At 46.6% G+C, this 24063-nt stretch overlaps 1 protein-coding gene across 1 annotated transcript in view; it reads right to left on the bottom strand.

Moving 5' to 3' along the window:
- Nucleotides 1-292: 292 nt before the first annotated feature.
- itga2b (integrin, alpha 2b) overlaps nucleotides 293-24063 on the bottom strand; it is a 136839-nt gene continuing 113068 nt past the window's right edge. The window contains exons 24-30 of the mRNA XM_070864503.1: nucleotides 22927-23026; nucleotides 19239-19391; nucleotides 16791-16910; nucleotides 12410-12523; nucleotides 8400-8501; nucleotides 7368-7484; nucleotides 293-1032 (exon numbers count right to left, since the gene is read on the bottom strand). Coding sequence (XP_070720604.1) covers nucleotides 979-1032; nucleotides 7368-7484; nucleotides 8400-8501; nucleotides 12410-12523; nucleotides 16791-16910; nucleotides 19239-19391; nucleotides 22927-23026 — 760 coding nt within the window. The 3' untranslated portion in view covers nucleotides 293-978. The remainder of the gene's footprint in view (nucleotides 1033-7367; nucleotides 7485-8399; nucleotides 8502-12409; nucleotides 12524-16790; nucleotides 16911-19238; nucleotides 19392-22926; nucleotides 23027-24063) is intronic.

The raw sequence follows: 24063 nt of genomic DNA, 5'->3' as shown, positions 1-24063 counted from the left end.
GGAGGGGGTGGAGTGGGGGAGGGGATGGAGTGGGGGAGGGGATGGAGTGGGGGAGGGGGTGGAGTAGGGAGGGGATGGTGGGGGAGTGGATGGAGTGGGGGAGGTGATGGAGTGGGGGAGGGGATGGAGTGGGAGAGGGGGGTGGAGTAGGGAGAGGATGGAGTGGGGGAGGGGATGGAGTGACGGAGAGGATGGAGTGGGGGAGGTGGTGGAGTGGGGGAGGGGGTGGAGTGGGGGAGGGGGTGGAGTGGGGGAGGGTTTGGAATGGGGGAGGGGATGGAGTGGGGAGGGGGTGGAGTGGGGGAGGGGATGGAGTGGGGGAGGGTTTGGAGTGGGGGAGGGGATGGAGTGGGGAGGGGGTGGAGTGGGGGAGGGGGTGGAGTGGGGAAGGGGATGGAGTGGGGGAGGGGGTGGAGTGGGGAGGGGCTTGATGTGCTTTGGCAGTTTTGCAAGTTGATAATGGTTAGAGTGAGTAGCTGTGAGTAAGGGGGAAAAAAACAAGCGTGAGCTAAACCTGGGCTATTTTCATAACAATATGAGAAGTCTGGTCTGATTACTTTCTGCCTAGCCTGGGACAGCACTTAACCCAACACATGTTCAGAAAACTGTTGAATTCTGGAGTGACTAAATATGTAGTCTGAAATGAAAACATTTACAAGGCAACGGTTGTTTTAAAACTACTTTCACACTTTTGAAAATACTACAGGAATCTTATTCAAATGTCATGTTTCTGGTGGGGGAGGGTGTCTGATGGAGGCACCTATTGAATATATGAGGGTGCCTTCTGCACGACTTTCTGGCCATTTACATTAATGATGCAAAATGGCATGCAACGCATTCTCGAATTTCCCGCAGGCAACTTTTGGCGGGTGGGATTCCCACTGGTGGCCCCAAGATCGGAATTGGGCCCGCAGAACTTTATTGAGGTTTAGGGAGGCCGTGGTATCTTGAGGCGCGGGCGCTGGGGATGGTTGGATGTTACAGCAATCCTTCATCTTCAGTGGGCAGCAGTTTCCTTTTGAAGAATCCACACTGTAACACAGGAGGAAAAGGAGGAGGTAAGTAAGGGAACGGAAAGTTGTTTAGACATTCCCCCATCTCCTCCCATTCAGTGACAATGAGCATCAGAACAGTGTTCAGCACCTGAACCCAGAAGAGGTCCAGGTCTGGACAAAGCCTCCAGATAAAGGTTTGGATCACAGATAATGTGCGGTCCATCGGACATAGCTTGGTTTATGGTGGGCTCTATGGACACTTTTAAAATTTAGAAATTGGGCCCCAAGTTTGATTTTTAAATAAAAGTTGATTTCCCCCTCACCCCCGCCCCCCACACACCCTCCGCTTTCCTCTGATTTTTTCATGATGAGGAAACTTGAATTCCAGTGCAGGTGATTTGTTGTGAAGTATTGCCCTGTAAAGCACATTCTATAATTTTCACCCTACAGTGCAACATCTTCACTCAGTTCGTCAACTTACCAGCACTTTCATTTACATCGGATTACACCGGATATACGGCACAGAAACAGGCCATTCGGCTCAACCAGTCCATGCTGGCGTTTATGCTCCACTCGAGCCTCCTCCCGCCTTTCCTCATCTAACTCTATCAGCATTACCCTCTAGTCCCTTCTCCCTCATATGCTTGTCTAGTCTCCCCTTAAATGCCTCTATACTATTCACCTCAACCACTCCCTGTCATAGCGAGTTCCACATTCCCACCACTCTTGGGTAAAGAAGTTTCTTCTGAATTCCCTATTGGATTTCTTGGTGACTATCTTATATTAATGGCCTCTAGCTATGCTCTTCCCCACAATTGTATCTACTCTATCAAAACCTTTCATTTATTTTTAAAGACCTCTATTAGGTCACCCATCTGCCTTGTTTTTTCAAGAGAAAAGAGACTCAGCCTGTTCATCCTTTCCTGATATGTATACCCTCGCATTTCTGGTATCATCCTTGTAAATCTTTGCTGCACCCTCTCCAGAGGCTCTTTATCATTTTTATAATATGGCGACAAGAACTATACGCAGTACTCTAAGTGTAGTCTAACCAAGGTTCGAAACTTTTCAATTCTATCCCTCCAGAAATAAACCCTAGTGCTTGGTTTGCTTTTTTTTACAGCCTTGCTAACCCTGTGTCACAACTTTTAGTGTTTGGTGTATTTGTACTCCGAGACCCCTTTGTTCCTCTACCCCACCTAGACTCTCACCCTCCGACAGCATTTCAATCAGTTATGTGTTTTAAGTACTGCACCTCTTAGTTTGTCTGAGAGTGAAGGAGGCTTCCGTAGGTCACTGTAATGGCTGCTGTTACACGCTGACTGTAAGTGCAGCTGTTGTGGTAACTGTAATGTACGCACCTGTGAGTATGCTCACAGGTTTGGAAAGCTGTTGCATTGTGAGTGGCTTAGCCAGTCACGTGATGTTCACAAGACTCAATAAAACCCCAGCCAGTTGGGTCTAGGTCATCCACAATGAGGTATGCAGTTGGGAACCTAGTGGATGAACTGGCAATGTGTAGTGGGATTGTTAAACCCTTGTAAATAAACCAACTAGTTCTTAATAGCAATGTGTTGCTACGAATTCTTAAGCAAAGAACCCATGAAGCAAATATATTACAGTAACCAGATAAGATCATAAGAAATAGGAGCAGGAGTAGGCCATTTGGCCCCTCGAGCCTGCTCCGCCATTCAACAAGATCATGGCTGATCTGATCATGGACTCAGCTCCACTTCCCTGCCCGCTTCCCATAACCCTTTACTCCCTTATCGCTCAAAAATCTGTCTATATCCATCTTAAATATATTCAATGACCCAGCCACAGCTCTCTGAGGCAGAGAATTCCATAGATTTACAACCCTCTGAGAGAAGAAATTCCTCCTCATCTCAGTTTTAAATGGGCGGCCCCTTATTGAGACTATGCCCCCCTCCCCTAGTTCTAGTTTCCCCTATGAGTGGAAATATCCTCTCTGCATCCACCTTGTCGAGCCCCCTCATTATCTTATATGTTTCGATAAGATCACCTCTCATTCTTCTGAACTCCAATGTGTATGGACCCAACCTACTCAACCTATCTTCATAAGATAGTCTTAGACTCACTGGGGTCTCTTGGTCGGTCACCCAAGCCGACAACGAAGAGATCCCCACAATGCTGAGGCCCCGGCATCAATTAAATCATGGAGATCGAGCGCAGAGCACCACAGGCATCCCGGTGAGGCTCGCTGCTTTGAGGCCTTAAAATGCAGCCGCGGTAGCTGCCAGCAAGGTACGTTGTGGGGTGGGGTGGGGGATCATGATCGCAGCATGTTGGGGTCCGGGGCAACAGCAGCCCAGATTAACTTTTGCGGGTCCTGGAGGAGCGCTGCTGCTCCTTTGAGGCTCACAAAAAGAATTCCAACGCTTACCTTCAGTTTGCCACTTCTGTTCCGTCACCCATGGAACTGGTCAGAGCCTGCAGTGCGCAGGTTCCGACCAGCTCCGGCCTGCAGTGGCAATCGGGAGCCTATTTATGTTAGAGGACACCGATTTGCACATTACAAGGGGCCTACTGCCTGAAACAGGCGGGTGCTTTGGACAACTGGTGCGAGGCCCCTTTCAAAATGGAGCCGGCCGACTCGCCAGTGTTAACGGAGCAGTGAGGCTACCATCCGTTATCATCTCCTCAACGCCAGACGAAGGCAGGCAAAATCAAATCAAACCCCATTCGGTGCTTCTTTCTCATCCGCCGACCAGCACTTTCACCCAAATTGCAGTTTTAAACAGTAAGCAGAGTGCCTACATGTGTTGATCTCTGGAGTTTAGAAGAATGAGAGGTGATCTTATTGATTATTGATTCTGAGGGAGATTGACAGGGTAGATGCTGAGAGATTGTTTCACCTAGTTGGAGAGGTTAGAACTAGGGGGCACAGTCTCAGGTTAAGGGGTAGGCCATTTAAAACTGAGATGAGGAGGAGTTTCTCCACTTGGGGGGTTGTGAATCTTCAGAATTCTCTGCCCCAGAGGGCTGTGGATGCTGAGTAATTGAGTATATTCAAGGCTGAGGTAGATCAAATTTTAGACTCTCGGGAAATCAAGGGATATGGGGAATGGGCGGGAATGTAGAGTTGAGGTTGACGATCAGCCATGATTGTATTAATTGGTAGAGCAGGCACGAGGGGTTTGGACACAGTAGTTGGAGAGAAACTGTTCCCATTAGCGGAAGGGTCGAGAACCAGAGGGCACAGATTTAAGGTGATTGGTAGAAGAACCAAAGGCGACATGAGGAAAAACTTTTTACGCAACGAGTGGTTAGAATCACCGTGGAGGCAGACACAATTGTGGCTTTCAAAAGGGAGTTGGATAAGTACCTGAAGGAAAAAAATCTGAAGGGCTACAGGGAAAGGGCAGGGGAGTGGGACTGCCTGAAGTCAGTTTCAGTTTCAGTTCAGTTCAGTTTTGGTCCCCTAATCTGAGGAAGGACGTTCTTGCTATTGAGGGAGTGCAGCGAAGGTTCACCAGACTGATTCCCGAGATGGCGGGACTGACATATGAGGAGAGACTGGATCAACTGGGCCTTTATACACTGGAGTTTAGAAGGATGAGAGAGGATCTCATAGAAACTTATAAGATTCTGACGGGACTGGACAGGTTAGATGCGGGAAGAATGTTCCCGATGATGGGGAAGTCCAGAACCGGGGACACAGTCTTAGGATAAAGAGTAGGCTATTTAGGACTGAGATGAGGAGAAACTTCTTCACTCAGAGAGCTGTTAACCTGTGGAATTCCCTACCACAGAGAGTTGTTGATGCCAGTTCATTGGATATATTCAAGAGGGAGTTAGATATGGCCCTTACGGCTAAGGGGATCAAGGGGTATGGAGAGAAAGCAGGAATGGGGTACTGAGGGAATGATCAGCCATGATCTTATTGAATGGTGGTGCAGGCTCGATGGGCTGAATGGCCTCCTTCTGTGCTGTAACCATTCTCTGATTCCAATTCTTAGTTCTTATGCTTAGGACTTGCTCTTACAATATTGAACTGGAAACCCTTTCACCTCTAAATGAGCTGAAGGAGGCAGTACAGCAATGCTATAAAATACACGGCTGATTAAAGTCTAAGGGCTAGAACCTCCACTTATTTTGCCTGCTTAATGCCCACATAATGCTCATTTTACCGCTGAAATGACGTATAGGGCCCAGATATCGCCCATTTTGGCACAAAATGGAAACTGACGGGCTTTTTTAGGAGACTTATCGCCGAGCGTTATTTTCCCAATGGGCTTAACGGCGAGAAAAAATATCACCGCCCGCCCACTTTTTTTGGGCGGTATCAGCAGAATGGGTAAATTCAACACCCATATTATCGCCCAGCGTTACTTTCCTCATGGAATTAACAGCGAGATTCAATATTACCGCCCGCCGACTGTTTTTTGTAGTAAAGAGCATATTTACCCAAACTAGCGGCCATGGAGATCGCCCACCGATAATTTCACCACCTCGCACACATATCGCCCACAATATCGCTCGCTCAAAAAACCGCCCAGAAAAAGTGGAACTAACAGGAACGAATCACAGCGTTATGGACGCCATGTTGTCGATCACATGTCGCATCCTTGAAAAGGCTGCTGTGCTTCAACCTCGGCGGAGTTAGGATGTACTCTGCAGATTGTTGAAGTTGATATTAACATCTCTGAAAACATGGAATTGAAGAGGTGTGCTCGTCGGGACATTCCTTGTTTGTGTGCAATCAGTGGCAGATAGAGAGCTACTGCAATGGGGCCTGTCCTTTCTCACCCTCTCTTGGTGACCAAATACATGCAGCAGACTCGACATTGTCGAAGGAACACTGCACTGCATTATGTGCCCAATGTACGAAGTGACAGACAGATGAGGAGGACCAGACGTTACACCCTCCGCAAGTACAGGGAGAAGCCTTCTTACCTCGACTTGCCCGACACCACCTGCCCTCAGAGACTGCGCTTCCACAAAGAGGTTATCACTGAGGTATGCCAGCTGATAAGGGCAGACCTGCAGCCTGCCAGCACCATCAGAACTGCACTGTCCGTCGAGGTCAAAGTCACCGCGGCACTGTCGTTCTATGCCTCGAGTTCTTTTCAGGCCACAGCTGGCAACATTTGCGGGCTTTCTCAGCATGCCACACATCGCTGCATTAGACAGGTCACTGAAGCCCTGTACACACTCAGGAGGGACTTGATCAGCTTCCCTATGACTAGGGAGGCACAGAGTGAGAGGGCTCTAGGTTTCTTTAGAATTGCAAACTTCCCCAAGGTGCAGGGAGCAATAGACTATACATATCGCAATGCGGGCACCTTTTCAGGATGCAGAGGTTTTCAGGAACCGCAAGGGATTCCACTCCCTGAATGTCCAGCTGGTTGTTGACCACCAGCAGATTATACTGGCAGTGAATGCTCAATTTCTGGGCAGCATCCATGATGCGCACATCCTGCGTGAGAGCACTGAATCTGACTTGTTTTACAATGAGCCACAAGGTTAATGCTGGATGCTTGGGGACAAAAGATATGGCCTCGCCACCTGGCTGATGACCCCTCTGCGTGACACCTGCACCGAGGCAGAACGGCAATACAATGACAGCCACAGAGCAACTCGTATTCCCTATGTTGGGAAAGTCCAGAACCAGGAGACACAGTCTTAGGGTAAGGGGTAGGCCATTTAGGACTGAGATGAGGAGAAACTTCTTCACTCAGAGAGTTGTTAACCTGTGGAATTCCCTGCCGCAGAGAATTGTTGAGGCCAGTTCATTGGATATATTCAAGAGGGAGTTAGATACGGTCCTTACGGCTAAGGGGATTAAGGGGTATGGAGAGAAAGCAGGAAAGGGGTACTGAGGGAATGATCAGCCATGATCTTATTGAATGATAGTGCAGGCTCGAAGGGCCGAATGGCCGACTCCTGCACCTATTTTCTATGTTTCTATGCCTAGGCTAATAAAGGCAAGTATCCTGTATGCCTTCCTAATCACCTTATCTACCTGTCCTGCTACCTTCAAGGATCTGTGGACATGCACAGTCCCTCTGTTCCTCTACACTTCTTTGTGTATCCCCAAATGCATTACCTCGCACTTCTCCTGCACCCACTAAACTTCACCACTAGGATGATAAACTGGATCGCCCGTCCCTTATAGAATCCACTCCATTTTCATTTCGAGTAAAAGCATTGGAAATAAAAATCAGGGCTTCTGTAAGGGATGGGCGAGCCACTCTGCCAATTTATCGCCCAAGCAAAGAATGTGAAAATTACCCCCACTGCTTTACATATTAATCACAAATGAACCTGATAATGATTGAGGCTTAGTTCAAGTGCTGCCTGTGCACGCTCTGACTGTTACGCATGCATTGATGTGTTTTTCATAGATACCTTCCAAAAGAGGAATGCCACCAGAGCCACGAGTAGCAGGCCACCAATCAGGGCAACTATGATGCACCAGAGGGGTACAGTGCTCTCGGGTGTACTGCGTTCAATAAGAGTTTGTACCTGGAAAAAAGAACAAGAGTGTCATTGGTTTTATTGTCATTGATGAGTACCTCGCGTCTCGTCGCCGAGAGCACGCAGAAAACAAGCGCAGGCAGCGAAAGGAGCGTGCGGCAAACCAGTCCCACCCACCCTTTCCTTCAACCACTGTCTGTCCCACCTGTGACAGAGACTGTAATTCCCGTATTGGGTTGTTCAGTCACCTGAGAACTCACTTTTAGAGTGGAAGCAAGTCTTCCTCGACTTCGAGGGACTGCCTATGATGATGATGATGTGACTGATGGCAGTTCCACACCGACAGATTTACCCAACTTCAGATCAACCAATTCAATCTTGTGAACGCAAGTGAATGACGCAGTGTGAATTTGCACTCCTTCCAAATTCCTATATCCCCAAACCTTAAATGAATCTTAAAGAGCCCTCTACCTATAGGCATAGATATTTCATGATAGTTGGGAGTGAACAGTCGAATTCACCTCCTTTTCTGAAGGACGAAGAGTTAAAACACTGATTTATATTAGGGTGGATGGAGGAAGGGATGGGCATGATACTTATTGCCACCTCAAGGCTAACATATCTGGACACTTTCCACACAGACTTCTAACATAGACCGTACCAAAATCACATTTTTTTCACACTTTTGTGTCAACTTTTTCCCCATTAGAATTCCCCACGGTGTCATTCGGTTGGGCAGCACTCTTGCCTCCGAATCAGGAGGTTGTGGGTTCAAGTCCCACTCCAGAGATTTGAGCATAAAAATCTAGGCTGATACTCCAGTGCAGTGCTGAGGGAGTGTTGCACTGTCGGAGGTGCCGTCTTTTGGATCAGATGTTAAACCAAATATTAACTGTGACTAGAACAGGGCTTCCAGCAGCTGAACCCTCCAATTCTATCACATCTCCCTTCTGTGGTGCTTACCATCCTGCTGCCGCTGGGGAATTCTGCGGGCTGTACTTTGTATGGCATTTCTTGCACGATGAATGATGCCTCGGACTGGAATGTAAACTGCTTGTTACGGTTCTGTAAAACATAGGAGTAATGTGTGTTTTTATTTAATTTTCCCCTTTCTTCACACCTGTCACGCCGGCACTGTCTCTTGTTGGGATATGACCTGAGTGTCAGCCATTGCTCAGTGGGTAGCACCCTCGCCTCTGAGTCAGAAGGTTGTGGGTTCAAATCCCACTACCGGGAACATGATCACAAAAATTTAGGCTGACACCCCAGTGCAGTGCTGAGGGAGTGCTGCACCGTCGGAGGTGCTGTCTTTCGGATGAGACGTTGAACCGAGGCCCTGTCTGCTCTCAGGTGGATGTAAAAGGTCTCAAGACACTATTTCGAAGAAGTGCAGGGGAGTTATCCCTGGTGTCCTGGCCAATATTTATCCCTCAATCAACATAACAGTTTATCTGGCCATTATCACATTGCTGTTTGCGGGAGCTTGCTGTGTGCAAATTGGTTGCAGCGTTTCCTACATTACAGCAGTGACTACAGCCCAAAAGAACTTAATTGGCTGTAAAGCACTTTGTGATGTTCGGTGGAAGTGGAAAGTGCTATATAAATGCAAGTCTTTCTTTCCGCAGCTGTTGACAGCTCTCTGGTACCTCGCCCAAGCGGACATTCACTTTCAAGCACGGGACAACTGGGCAGCGCTGAGGTAGCTGGATTTTCCTCGGACACAGCCCAAGTGCCACTCTTGATGGGAATCATAGAATCATAGAAATTTACAGCACAGAAGGAAGCCATTTCGACCCATCGGGTCTGCACCGACCGCTAAAGAGCTATCCAGCCTAATCCCACTTTCCAGCTCTAGGTCCTTAACCCTGCAAGTAAGTGCACATCCAAGTACTTTTTAAATGTGATGAGGGTTTCTGCCTCTACCACCCTTTCAGGCAGTGAGTTCTAGACCCCCACCACCCTCTACATGAAAACATTTTCCCTCAAATTCCCTCTAAACCTCTTACCGATTATTTTAAATCTATGCCCTTGGTTGTTGACCCCTCTGCTAAGGGAAACAGGTCCTTCCTATCCACTCTAGCTAGGCCCCTCATAATTTTATACCTCAGTTAGGTCTCCCCTCAGCCTCCTCTGTTCCAAGGAACACAAACGCAGCCTATCTAATCTTTCCTCATAGCTAAAATTCTCCAGTCCCGGACCAGCACAAACTGAATCTTGGAAACTCGTACAACAAAAACAAAATATTATGGGTGCTGAAAATCTATTTTTAAAATGCTGGAAAAGACTCAGCAGGCCGGGCAGTGTCTGTGGAGAGAGAAACAGAGTTAACGTTTCAGGTCGATACCTTTCATCAGCACTGGAAGGAGTAAAAGATTTAATAGTTTATAAGCACAACAAAATGGGAGGAAGGCAAGGACTCCTGCCTTATTAACGTGGACTTGCACCTACAATAGACGGCGGCCAGTGACATGTGTTGGGGAAGGCCCAGGAAATCACGGGGAAGGGGGTCCGAGCACAAGCGATCTCCGTCCTTTAATCTTCCTTGCTATTTCTGAGTAATGCTAATTTTCCAGGGTCAGTGAAGATCTGGCAATGGACCATTCAAGTATTGGATTTCTGTTGCCACCTTTAAACCGCTGAAAAGTTTTCCCCTGATTTATAATTTCACTCGATTAGGCATTTCAGGCCAAATTATGGCAGTAACGAGGAACTGAACATTTGACACTTTGTCCCTAACATTCACAACCAAGCCTCTGAGGTCATGTACCATGAGCTTTAGATTTACAACAGAGAACTCAGTGCACTCTGAGGACTATCCGTCAAAGGTACATTCTAAGTTCCTCAATCCTGTGACTTCTGAGTGAGATTGTTCAGTTAGGGATAGTTATTCTCAGATTCGGCAGGGTTTTATGTTCTGGATTTATGATCACTAGGAACTTAACTTACACGGAGTCCCGTTCACCCATCACCCCTGTGCTCACTGACCTACATTGGCTTCCGGTTAAGCAACGCCTCGATTCCAAAATTCTCATCCTTATTTTCAAATCCCTCCATGGCCTCGCCCCTCCCTATCTCTGTAATTTCCTCCAGCCCCACAACCTCCCGAGATGTCTGCACTCCTCTAATTCTGCCCTCTTGACCATCCCAAATTATAATCGCTCAACCATTGGTGGCCGTGCTTTCTGTTGCCTAGACCCTTAACTCTGGAATTCCCTGCCTAAACATCTCCGCCGTTCTTTCGTCCTTTAAGCCGCTCCTTAAAACCGACCTCAATGACCAAGCTTTTGGTCACCTGCCCTAATTTTTCCTTTTGTGGCTCGGTGTCAAATTTTTTGTCTCATAATACACCTATGAAGCACCTTGGGATGTTTCATTACGTTAAAGATGCTATATAAATACAAGTTGTTGTATTCTCAACTCTTAATACCCATGAGATAGAAGAGATTGAACTTCGGTCCAAGATGTAAATGGACAGTGTTCTTACTCCCCATCCCCTTCCTGCTTGTCTCTCCACCTCTCCTGAACCTGCTCACGTATGCTGGGATATGGCTCCATTAGTTACTGCTGTCCCCTTGTACATCACCCAAGTGACCATTCTTCATGTGGGAGCTTAGGCAGTGAAGGACAACAGGGCCATTGTGGCCGAGCATGGTCCTGCTCTTACCCAACATCTGCACATCCATTTTCCAGCAGGGATCCTTGGACAACAATTAGGAGTGGAAATTCCAGATGATTTTACCCTTCTCTAACCTCGGGAATTGACAGGGTAGATGCTGAGAAGTTGTTTCCCCTGGCTGGAGTGTCTAGAACCAAGGAGCACAGTCTCAGGATGAGGAGTCGGCCATTTAAGACAGAGATGAGGAGGAATTTCTTCACTCAGAAGGTTATGAATCTTTGGAATTCTCTACTTCGAAGGGAGGTGGCTGCTGAGTCATTGACTATAGTCAAGGTTGAAATGGATAGATTTTTGGACTTCATGGGAATCAAGGGATATGGAGATTGGGCGGGAAAGCGGAGTTGAGGTCGAAAATCAGCCGTGACCTTATTTAATGATGGAGCAGGCTCGAGGGGCCGTATGGCCTACTCCTGCTCCTAATTCTTATGTTCTTATAATTTTTACTGCCATCGCAGCTGAGATTACAGACTGAAGATTGAACCTGTGGCCAAGCACGGCTGAGCTCCACACTGGGCACTGCATTTACCAAAGCTCCTCTGCCCTGCGTCACCCAAGGTCACCATAATATTCTATAAATTTACCTCACTTACTATCAAAAGAAAGAAAGAAAACCTTGCATTTATATAGCGCCTTTCACAATGACCAGATGTCTCAAACTGCTTTACAGCCAATGAAGTACTTTCGGAGTGGAGTCACTGTTGTAATGTAGGAAACGCGGCAGCCAATTTGCGCACAGCAAACTCCCACAAATAGCAATGTGATAATGACCCAGATAATCTGTGTTTGTTTTGTTATGTTGATTGAGGGATAAATATTGGCCAGGACAGAGGGGATAACTCCCCTGCTATTCTTCAAAATAATGCCATGGGATCTTTTACCTCCACCTGAGAGAGCAGACTCGATTTAACGCCTCGTCTCTAAGACAGCACCTCCGACAGTGCAGCGCTCCCTCAGCACTGCACTGGAGTGTCAGCCTAGATTTATGTGCTCAAGTTCCTGGAGTGGGGACTTGACCCCACAACCTTCTGACTCAGAGGTGACTGTGGTACCCACTGAGCCACGGCTGACATCAGGGGGAAAATAAATAAGGTAGATGGCTGCAGGTGACAGAGTTAACTCTTTGAAAGCAAAAATATACTTGTGGTATATTCTCTACGACATCACAAACACACACTTACAAGATGGCTTCAACTCAGGCACTTGTCAGGTGACCTAGTCACCTGATGCTTTTATTGTATAAACATTAGCAATTACATTACCACAGTAGTCCACTAGGTGGAGCTCTATATTACATTACCTTAACAAAGCTCTCCATTGTGAGATAAGACTGGATGTTTATCACAGCTCCCTCTTCTTTCTCCAGATGACCCACATGGCAAATAATTTTCACACAGGTTGTAGTGTTGCAGTCCTAGTAGGAAGATAGTCCAGCATCAGACTTAAAGTTCTTTAAACCGCCCTCAAGCTGAGTTATTTCTGAATGGGTTGTGATGAGTATACAACTAAGGAGTAAGAGACTCAAACCAGCTCAAGACTAAATGAAGCTTTCAATCACAATGAGTAGAAAATGGCACATTATTGGGAATAATGCAAGGGCCCAGAAATCCTGGTTTCTCCTTCCCAAGGGTGTTGGAATGGATTTTAGAAAAAAGATGCCCACCTACCTGAAGCTGCTGCGGCCACGCGAGTTCCCGGTCCTGAGGCCGCCACTGACTGTGCATCGCAGCACGTACACGTCAGGACGTGCGCAGGGCTGGAGCTGGAGTCACATGGCTCTGGGCAGCCAATTAGGTGTAGTATATTCCCATTCATAATAATGGGAATTCCGTAAGTTGGAGTTCCATTATTATGAATGAGAAACCCCCCCAAACACTAATAACCAATAATAAAAGAAAGCAAAAATGCACAACATACTTTTATTAATTTAAAGTTATTTATGTATTTAAAAAATATTTAAAACTTATATAAAACTTATATATATATAAATTTTTTAAATTATGTTTTAAAATATTAGCCTTGAAATTCCGGCCTCCCTGGGTCCGTACGGAGTTCCTATGGACCCGGGAAGGCATCGGAAATGCCGTTTTTTAGCGTGCAATGCGCATGCGCTGGAAACTGACATTTCCGATCTGTCAAGTTTCTGGCTTGACAGATGGCCGCATCTCGGGAGCGAGGACATTTGTAAGTGGAAATTTCCGATATTTACGCTTACACATGTCCTCAAAAATCTTGCGCCTGAAAAAGCAAGCACATAGCCTACTTTTACAGGCACAAGTGTTTTCAAAAACACAAAAACATCTAAAAATATAGTTATTAAAACATATTTTATCATTAAAAGCCCTTCCCACAACAGTAAGTTTATTTTTTTAAACTTTTTTTAAAATCGGGAAATTATTTTTTTTAAGACATTAATAACTTTAATTTAAATGAATGTCGTGTAATTATTTTCTATTTTTTATTAATGTTTTGGGTGTTTGGGGCTCGATCACAATCATAGTACGAGGAGTTTAGGACCCTGTGGGACTCCTATTACTATGATACTTTACCTGATTGGCTGCCCAGAGCCATGTGACTCCAGCTTGAGGCCAGTCGACGTGCACGTGCTGCGAATCGCAATCGAAGGAGGCTTCAGCATCGGAAAGTCCAACGTGGAGACCGGCTTAAGGTAGGTGCGTATTTTTTTCTCTAAAATGCCCACGGGAAGGCCAAACCGGAATTTCAGGGCCAAACTTACTGTAGTGGGGAGGGTTTTTAACAATAACGTGTTTTTAAAATTTTATTTTACAATGTTTTTGTGTATTTTAAAACTCTTACGCCTGTAAAAGTATGCTCCTGCTTTTATCAGGCGCAAGAGTTTTGAGGACACTTGCCGGGCAAGATATGGGTAAATCCCGCAATCTTGCCCGTGCAAATGTCCTCGCTCCTGAGATGCGGAGGATCTGTCAAGCCAGAAACGTGACAGGTCGGAAAAGTCGGTTTTCAGCGCATGCGCATTGTGTGCCGAAAATCGGCTTTCCGATGCCTGCATGGGTCCGTAGAAACTCCGTCCGGACCTGGGGAGGCCGGGATTTCCATGCCATAATCTTATCACAACACATCATTTGCATAACCTTCCTGGAAAAAAATGGCACGTTAGAAGTGCAGGCATGTTTTCCCAGTCCAGGTGAAGTGTTTGTGTCAACTGAGCTCCAACATAGAATCACAGAATGGTTACAGCACAGAAGGAGTCCATTCGGCCCGTCGAGCCCATGCCGGCTCTCTGCAATAGCACCTCAGCTAGTCCCACTCCCCCGCCCTTTCCCCGTAGCCCGGCAAATGTTTTTCCTTCAGATACTTATCCAACTCCCCTTTTGAAAGCAGTGATTGAGTCTGCCTCCACCACCCTTTCAGGCTGTGCATTCCAGATCTTAGCCACTCGCTGCATAAAAAAGTTATCAAATAGAACTAGTCAAGAATCAGCAAGACATCTAGATCTCCAGAACTTGAAATATTTGGTTAGTATTCTTTGGGAAGTAGAGTGTTCACCAATGAAAACCATCATTGTTGCCCAGAGACTATTGAATCTATCCTAGAAAGCAGATAATGGGACGTAGCATCCATTAATGTTAAGATTAAGTCTGCAGTCTCTGTTGCCAATAAGTCGAGTGCACCTATTGGTAAAGCCAGGCTGTAAATTCAGACAGTCCAGAATGTCGATGTAATAAACCTGGAGAACTTACTAAAGACAGTCAAAGCCTAAAAGCTTTTCTTATATATTTGTATACATAAACTAGAGGTGATCCAAAACTTAGCTGCCTGTGTCCTAACTCGCACCAAGTCCCGCTCACCCATCACCCCTGTGTTCGCTGACCTACATTAGCTTCCGATTAAGCAACGCCTCGATTTCAAAATTCTCATCCGTGTTTACAAATCCCTCCATGGCTTTGCCCCTTCCTATCTCTGTAATCTCCTCCAGCCCCACAACCACACCCTCCCCCATCACCGCCCCCCCCCCCCCCCCCCCCCCAAGATGTCTGCGCTCCTCTAATTCTGCCCTGTTGAGCATCCCTGATTATAATCGCTCAACCATCGGTGGCCATGCCTTCTGTTGCCTGGTCCCCAAGCTCTGGAACTCCCTCCCTAAACCTCTCTGCCTCTCTACCTCTCTTTCCTCCTTTAAGATGCTCCTTAAAACCTCCCTCTTTTGCCAAGTCTTTGGTCGCCTGGGCTAATTTCTCCTTATGTGGCTCGGTGTCAAATTTATTATCTCATAATACTCCTGTGAAGCATCTTGGGACGTTTCACTATGTTAAGAGCGCTATATAAATAAAATTGTGGTTGTTGTTGTTGAGATGCAGGCAATTCCAGTTTGGCCACAATTATTGTCGGTCTCTAGTAGTCACCATCAGAGAAACCTGAAGTATCTTTAGGATTCCTAATCCGAGTTTGGTGTTAGGTGATGGGAACTTGTTACAGTCTGCAGTGTAGACTAAGAAATACTGGTGTGTTGCTTCAAATATGGCCAAACTGATATCAGTGCTGAGGGAGCTTTAACTAGTTCTCCGCATTGAGATGTGCAGGTGAGAAAGTGTTGTTCTGGCTTAGCGGTTCAAATTCGACTGAACTGACCATGCGAATCTAAGCCAGAGCTAATGACGTGATACATTGAATTGTCAGCTTGCCTTGGGATCTGAACATGCAATCACAGGGCTGGGAAACAAGGCATGGAATTGTGATGTACCAATAGGCCTTTTGTTCTATTTTTGGCAGCACATCGCTTCAAGTTGCACAGCAGAATGTGAATGCTTGCGACAAATAGGTCAGTGGCATTTAAGAGTATACGGGTGAAAACCTGTGGACAAGTTCTGTCAGCTAAAAGCAAAGGCAACAGACTGCGCAAACTAACAGTGCCAGGGGGCCGGATTTTCGGTTCTGCTAGTCTCGGGGCGGTAATGGCGGTGGGGCGGTAAAGTTTGCGCCCGGGAACAGTTTGCGCCTCAGTCAGCAAAATTCATCAGCTGGGCCCCGAGTGTGGGGCGGAGCGCTAAGGGAGGCGTTGCACACCTCTCTCAGGGCGCTAGGCCGGCTGAGCAAGTCAAACTCCCGAGCTAAAGAGCCGGCCTTGTGCCCTAAGCGAGGCCTGGGGAGAAACAAAAACCTGAAAAAAAAAATCCACCCAAAAAATTCAGAATACATAACTGACGCCACCACAACGTAAATCGCAAAAAACCCAAATCAATCACACTTACCCGAGGCCGACATGACTTACCTCACTGCGGCCGCTTACTCACAGGCAGTCCCACTAGGGGGCGCTGCAGGGCGCTAAGGGTCAGGCGCCAGCCAAAAATTGAGCCGGTGTCGCAAACAGGGCCGTTGCACACTGGCTCGCCTCTTCCCGGCGGTAATGTTCCGCGCCCCACTGAAACCGGCACCGAAAGTCCCGGCGGGGCATTGGAAGCTGGCCGCCCGGAAGTGCTTACTGCCGCCATTGCCACCCCTCCAGGGTGCTAACAGGGGCGGCAGAAGACCGAAAATCCAGCCCCTTGTATTAAGCCACGGAGAGTGGATGAAACAATTATGCTTTGAGAGCAATTTTCTAATGACATAAGGGAGATTTGTTTTTAGACAGTAAAATTAGGAAATCAAGACGCAAAACCACAGGGTTATTTTTCATGTGAGCTTTTGATAAACATTCTCACCAGATTAAAGTTGGTTTCCTCCACTGAATTTTCAGCTTTGCTGACATCTCTTTTATTGATACCGTGTCGATGGTTCTCAGTAGTGCTAGACAGAGGGCTCTTTGTGCTCAAGGGCTCGACCTACAGATGAAAGGGCAGCATAATTATTCCTGATTCTTGAATTAGAAGTGAAGTTCGATCGTATAACTGTAGTCTTTGACGATCTCTTTAAAGGATATCATCTTAAAGAGAAAACAGTGTTGTAAACCTTTCGCTTGAGAACCACAAAAAGAGGCCCCACCCTGATGGTTCAGTTAGTGAATACGCTGTTTGGTGCTGAGTCCTATGAACTAAAATGAAACCCTGGTTCAATCGCTGACCTTTGTGGAGTTGGGCGATGGAGACACTGCGATCAGAGCACTGAGGTAGGGGAGGGGAGGGGGAAATGGAACATAGATATTGATAACATCAACCAGGGTTCCTCTCTAACAACTTTACTGAGGATAAAGATGGGTGTCATCACTGTACCGTGTACAGCATATAGGACCTTACCCAAGCAACCACTCCTCATGTGTTAGCCTAAATAATGGGTGCTGGTAGATTAATCAAAGGACGGGCCTGTGGATAAATGCCGGGAACATGGAGAGGGCCTTCGGGTCTCATGAGCTCTATGAAAAAAAACAGAAACGTCATTGATATCTCCAGATTAATGCGCAGAACGCTTCTGTGCAGCTTCCGGTCACTGGCATCAGCTTCCGTTTGGTTGGCAACAGTCACTCTGTTAATCAAACACAAGGGGCAAACAGCCAAACATAATCCTGCGGCTGGATTTTCGGACGGTTGCTTATTCGGGCGATAATGGTGGCGGGGCGCTAAATTTTGCACCGGGAAATGGTTTGCGTCTGCAGACACAAAATTCACCAGCTGGGCCCTGAGTGTGGGGCGGAGCGCTAAGGGAGGCGTCCCACATCTCTCTTAGGGCACTAGGCCAGCTGAGCAAGTGAAAATCCCGAGTTAAACAGCCGGCCTCGGAGCGCCTCAAGAGAGAAAACAAAAATCGCCAAAAAAACACAAAAAACATTCCCAATGCCTTGCCCACCTCACATTAGGATAAATCACAAAAATAAAACCAACAAAATCAATCACACTTAGTTCAGGTAGTCATTTCTTCCCCCACTGCCGGCGGAACAGCTCGGACCACCCGCTTTCCCCAGGCGGTCCCAGTACAGTGCGATACGGCTCCCGCTCCAAACAAATTTCACAACGGTGTTGCAACTGGGAATGTTGCACACCGGCTCGACGCTCCCGGGCGGTACTGCTCAGCACCCCTGCAAAACCGGCAACAAATTTCCCGGGTGGGTGCTGGAAGTTGGCCGACCGGCCAGACCTCATTCACATACGCCTTACCGCCCCTCCGGGGCATCAATAGATGTGCAAGGCCAACGAAAATCATTGTGATACATCATCATAGCATTATTATCATAGACAGTCCCTCGCAATCGAGGAAGACTTGCTTCCACTCTAAAAGTGAGTTCTCAGGTGACTGAACAGTCCAATACGGGAATTACAGTCTGAAGGAAAGGGTGGGTGGGGGACCTGGTTTGCTGCACGCTCCTTCCGCTGCATGCTCTCACCGATGAAACTCGAGGTGCTCAGCGCCCTCCCGGATGCTCTTCCTCCACTTCGGGCGGTCTTTGGCCAGGATTTCCCAGGTGTCGGTGGGGGTGTTGCATTTTATCAGGAAGGCTTTGAGGGTATCCTTTTAACGTTTCCTCTGCCCACCTGGGGCTCGCTTGCCGTGTAGGAATTCCGAGTAGAGCGTTTGCTTTGGGAGTCTTGTGTCAGGCATGCGGACAATGTGGCCTGCCCAACGGAGCTGGTCAGTGCTTCGATGCTGGGGATGTTGGCCTGATCAAGGACACTAACATTGGTGCGTCTGTCCTCCCAGGGGATTTGCAGGATCTTGCGGAGATCTGGCGGTATTTCTCCAGCGATTTGGGCATACAGCATTCATAGCAGTAACGAAAGGCCTCCATTAAAAGTATAGCTATGACCAACGTTCCCTCTATACTGCGCGACTGGGCAGCCCAGGCCATGCTTCTTGTCATGTTAAATTTTGCGCATGCGCAGAACTGTGAATGGGCTACGCAGCCCCTTAAAGGGTCCGTGCACCCAGTAAAAAATTAGGGGGAACATTGGCTGTGACTCCACAGCATTCTCATTTAATTTTTGTTCAAATCACAGAGGCATCAGTTCCACTACTCTTTTAATCTTTGTGTTAAAATGGTGGCCTCAAGAGAAATCAAGGCACATAAATACATCAATTATTGTTAGTCACAAACTGAACAAATTCTCGAAGTACAGGCAATGCAGTGCCATATACCAGCAATATTGACTATCCCATCTTCTCACCTCAATTTCCCACACACACACAAAACAAAATACAAATTTGAAAATGCCAAGTCTTACCCAATTCTTAATATCAGAGGCGTTCACTGTGCAGTTGATTGCTCCCCATGGAATAATCTTTGATTTGAACAGTAGACCATCACCATCGAAATATGCAGGCCAGTCCACTTGTAGCACGGCGTTACTAATTGTCGAAGGGCCATTGTTATGCAGCTAGACACAGAAGGAGAGGTTTTTCCAAAGCCATTTGCTAGTTTTTAAAATCAACTACTGTATCGCTCCATATTGAGTTAATCCCATTTACCTCATGATAGGAACAGGAGTAAGCCATTGCTATATTGAAAGGGTATACTAGCCTTAGATGCGGTTAGATGCGGGAAGAATGCTCCCGATTTTGGGGAGGTCCAGAACCAGGGGACACAGCCTTAGGATAAGGGGTAGGCCATTCAGGACTGAGATGAGGAGAAAGTTCTTCACTCAGAGAGTTGTTAACCTGTGGAATTCTCTGCCGCAGAGTGTTGTTGATGCCAGTTCATTGCATCATATATTCAAGAGGGAGTTAGATGTGGTCCTTACGGCTAAGGGGATCAAGGGGTATGGAGAGAAAGCAGGAAAGGGGTACTGAGGGAATGATCAGCCATGATCTTGTTGAATGGTGGTGCGGTCTCAAGGGGCCGAATGGCCTACTTCTGCACCTATTTTCTATGTTTCTATGTTTCTATGTTTAGAGGCAGTGCAACAAAGGTTCACTAGATTGATTCCAGGGATTAGAAGGTTGTCCTGTGAGCAGCGATTGAGCAGATTGGGCCTGTACTCGCTGGAGTTTAGAAGAATGAGAGGTGATCTCATTGAAACATGTAAGATTCTGAGGGGGACTGACATGACAGGGTAAATGCTGAGAGATTGTTTCCCCAGGCTGGAGAGACTATGTCTAGAACTAGGTGGCATAGTCTCAGGATAAGGGGTCGGCCACTTGGGACTGAGATGAGGAGGAATTTCTTCACTCAGAGGGTGGTGAATCTTTGGAATTGTCTGCCCCAGAGGGCTGTGGAGGCTGAATCCTTGACTATATTCAAGGCTGAGATAGACAGATTTTTGGACTCTAGGGGAATCGACGGAAATGGAGATCGGGCGGGAAAGTGGAGTTGAGGTCGATGATCAGACATGATCTTATTGAATGGTGGAGCAGGCTCGAGGGGCCGAATGGCCTAGTCCTGCTCCTATTTCTTATGTTCTTATGTTAGCCCTGAAGCTCTTGATCTTTGTAATGGCAATTCCTCCATATATTTAATACCCTGACTTATCAAGTAGCTATCTCCCGCAATTGCTTCTGCACCAACGGCCTTCTGGGATAGTGTATTGCACATTCTTACAGTCCTTTGTGTGAGGAAATTTTTGCAGAATAAGTTTTTAGCCGCTAATGCTTATCTCTAAGATTAAGATTGTCTCCCCTTGTTTTGGATTCCCCTTTGCTAAAAGGAAGAGTAATTTCCTGTCAACTGTGTCAGTTCCCATTTCCATTTTTTTTGGCTTAATTGTTCAAGTTTTCAGATAAATATTGTAGGTCAAGTGAAACCCTTGTAATAAAATCCCCCAGAATTAGACATTACCTTTGCACGTGGAGCTTTGGCCGATTCACAATTGGCAGTAAATCGGAGTTATTTTCTCACATTCGGCCCCTCCCCACAAACGCGGCAGAATTTGGCAACTCAGCTTGTAGGGCGATGCAGATGTGAATTTGCATTCTAACCCTGCATGCCAGGCTGAACTGGTGCACCAACCCATTGAGCCACTGCACCAATACCTTGGCTGGAGTCATTTAGATTTTTCAGTCTTACAACTGAGAGGAGAGGAGGACGATTTCTCAATGGAGCATTCCACATTGAAGCTCAGTCATAATTTCAGCACTGCGCCAGAAAACGGAAGCAAGATGGAATTTCTGCGTTGAAGAGACTTAAGCAACTATTTGAAAATGAATTCCCAGAGAAAACCAAGGACAGATGAATTTTTATGTCAAGATTTAGGGTCAATTATATTTGTGCTTTCGCATGTGTACGAATGTTACTGGTCAACACTATAATGTATGCACCTGTGAGCATGCTCACAGGTTTGTAGAGCTGTTGCATTGTGAGTGGCTTAGCCAATCATGTGATGTTCACAAGACTCAATAAAACCCCAGCCAGTTGGGTCAAGGTTATCCACGATGAGGTATGTAGTTGTGAGCCTAGTGGATGAACTAGTAATGTGTAGTGTGATTGTTAAACCTTTGTTAATAAACTAACTCGTTCTTAATAGTAATGTGTTGCTATGAATTCTTAAGCAAAGAACCCATGAAGCAAATACATTCCAAACACAATTCTTTGTACCATTAATCAAAAATGCTATTTTATTTTAGCTTTGCCCAATTACTATTCATGATTTAAATTTTCCATGTGCTTTTTATAAATAGACACCTATGTCTCACAGAAACTCAGTGTAGCAACTCTGTACACCAGTCTACATCACCAGGTTTTGTCAATGATCAAAAATGCACATCCACTCTTTAAAAAATACATTTGGCAAGAAAATTACTTTTCTACAATGTTTGCACTCAGCAAATTGCAGTGGCTTTTCTTCCCTGAAGCAACTAACTCGTGTTGGGGTACGAATGCTGCTGGCAATCCTCGAGTAACTCACCCAATCAACCAATCCTCTCATGTGAGGGTTAACAGCCTATTCAAGCATGATGGGTACAAGAGCGGAGCCCAAGGCTCCTCTCACCTAGCATCAGCACAGACAGCAGTATTCACTGGATAGTCAAATGGACACCTTGGCTAATTTTCCCTATCTATGCTGGGTTGTCCAGACCCAGCTTTAAGGTGGTTGGCAAAAGAACCAGAGACAACATGAGGAAAAACTTTTCTGGGCAACGAGTAGTTAGGATTTGGAATGCCCTGCCTGATAGGGTGGTGGGTACAGATTCAATAGTAGTATTCAAAGGGAATTGGATAAATAACTGAAGGACAAAAAATTGCAGGGATATGGAGAAAGAGCAGGGGAGTGAGATTAACTGGATTACCCTTCGAAAGAGCCGGCGCAGAAACAATGGGCTGAATGGCCTTCTTCTATGTTGTACTATTCTATGATTCCTTTGGCACCTTGATTGAATTCAGCTAACAGAGCACATGCCAGGGATCAAGCCCGAAGACTTCTGGTTACTAATAAATCCATAGGGAAATATGGAAACATTTCTTTATTCAGAGAGTAGTTATAATGTGAAACTCACTACCATAGGAAGTGTTTGAGGTAAATAGCCTAGATGCTTTCAAAAGGAAACTAGGCGAGCTCATGAGAGAAAAGGGAACCAAAAGATATGCTGAAAGGCTGAGACAAGGCAGATGGACTGGGAGGAGATTGGTGTGGAATGCAAACACCAGCACAGACTAGTGGGGCCGAATGGCCTGTTTCTATGCTGGATATTCCATGCAAATTTAATTCTATGGTTCAGTACCACTCTGAAAGATGCATTTATCATGTGGTAACAATAACATCTCAACTGGCTCCCAGTGTGACACCTGCTTGCCCCCCAAGATGTGGAGGCCACTCCAAGTATGGAATTGTCTACATTCTCAACCAGCACACATGGGCAGCTTGTCCAATGCTGTGGGCATGATGCATACAAAAATAGTAACTTCAACAGCAAGTGCCATTGCACCTGGCACAGCCAGCAGAAACAGGTGCCTCAATGTCGATCCGGTGTCGTACCCACCTCATAGACATGCTCCACCATTGGTAGAGAGTCATTCTTCACCACCGGATGTGCTTCCGACTCTATAAATGGAAGGACAATTTGCTCGGGCAGCGAAGTCCTGATATTAAAAGATAAAAGGTTATGAAGTGTGTGCAATCAAGGAACTTCTCGGATTTTTATTCATTTTCTTCCCTTGTCCCTGTGCTCGCTGACCTACATTGGCTCCCGGTTAAGCAACAGCTCGATTTCAAAATTCTCATCCTTATTTTCAAATCCCTTTTTGGCCTTGCCCCTCCCTATCTCTGTAATCTCGTCCAGCCCCACAACCCCCCACCCCCCCGCCCCGAGATGTCTGCGCTCCTCTAATTCTGCCCTCTTGACCATCCCTGATTATAATTATAATCGCTCAACCATCGGTGGCCATGCTTTCAGCTGCCTGGGCCCCAAGCTCTGGAACTCCCTGCCTAAACCTCTCCACCTCTCTACCTCTCGTTCCTCCTTCAAGACGCTCCTTAAAACCTGCCTCTTTGACCAAGCTTTTGTTCACCTGCGCTAATTTCTACTTATGTGGCTCGGTGTCAAATTTCTATCTCATAGCACTCCTGTGAAGCGCCTTGGGACGTTTCACTATGTTAAAGGCGCTATATAAATACAAGTTGTTGTTGTTGTTGTTCAGTCTTCCCGTAACATACAGCATTCCTTGGCTCAGTCCTGCACTGATTCATTGCTCAATTGCATTGACTTGAGAGAGATGGTCTAATGTGCACCTGTCAGACAGAAGGCCCTTATTTCTCTATTTGCACAACACAGGGTAGATTTACCCCAGGGGCGCTGAGACTGCTTTTAAATGAACAGAAAGAAAGTCAGACAGGCTCCATGCAATCCGCCCAATTTCCTTTCTGCCCTCCGCCCAGGCGATACTCAGTGTCTGAGCAGTAAAGACAGAAACCGACCCTTACATGCTTACTTGTGGCTGGGGTGTTCGGAGGTACCATGCTCCGATCGTGTGGCCTGCAGCAGTTCTAGACTGAGTGTAAAATCAACCCTGCAGGTATTTCTTCAGGAAAACACTATTTCCAAATCTGTGGGGAGCCCCAAACTGAATCAGGTCCTTTGGGCTTCCGCCCACAAAGCCTCCCTGATAAAGTGCAACAT

The sequence above is a fragment of the Pristiophorus japonicus genome, chromosome 21, assembly GCF_044704955.1.
Source record: "Pristiophorus japonicus isolate sPriJap1 chromosome 21, sPriJap1.hap1, whole genome shotgun sequence".
Classification (NCBI taxonomy): Eukaryota; Metazoa; Chordata; class Chondrichthyes; family Pristiophoridae; genus Pristiophorus; species Pristiophorus japonicus.
Note: the sequence above shows the minus strand (reverse complement) of the source record. Positions and strands in the feature narration are given on the sequence as shown.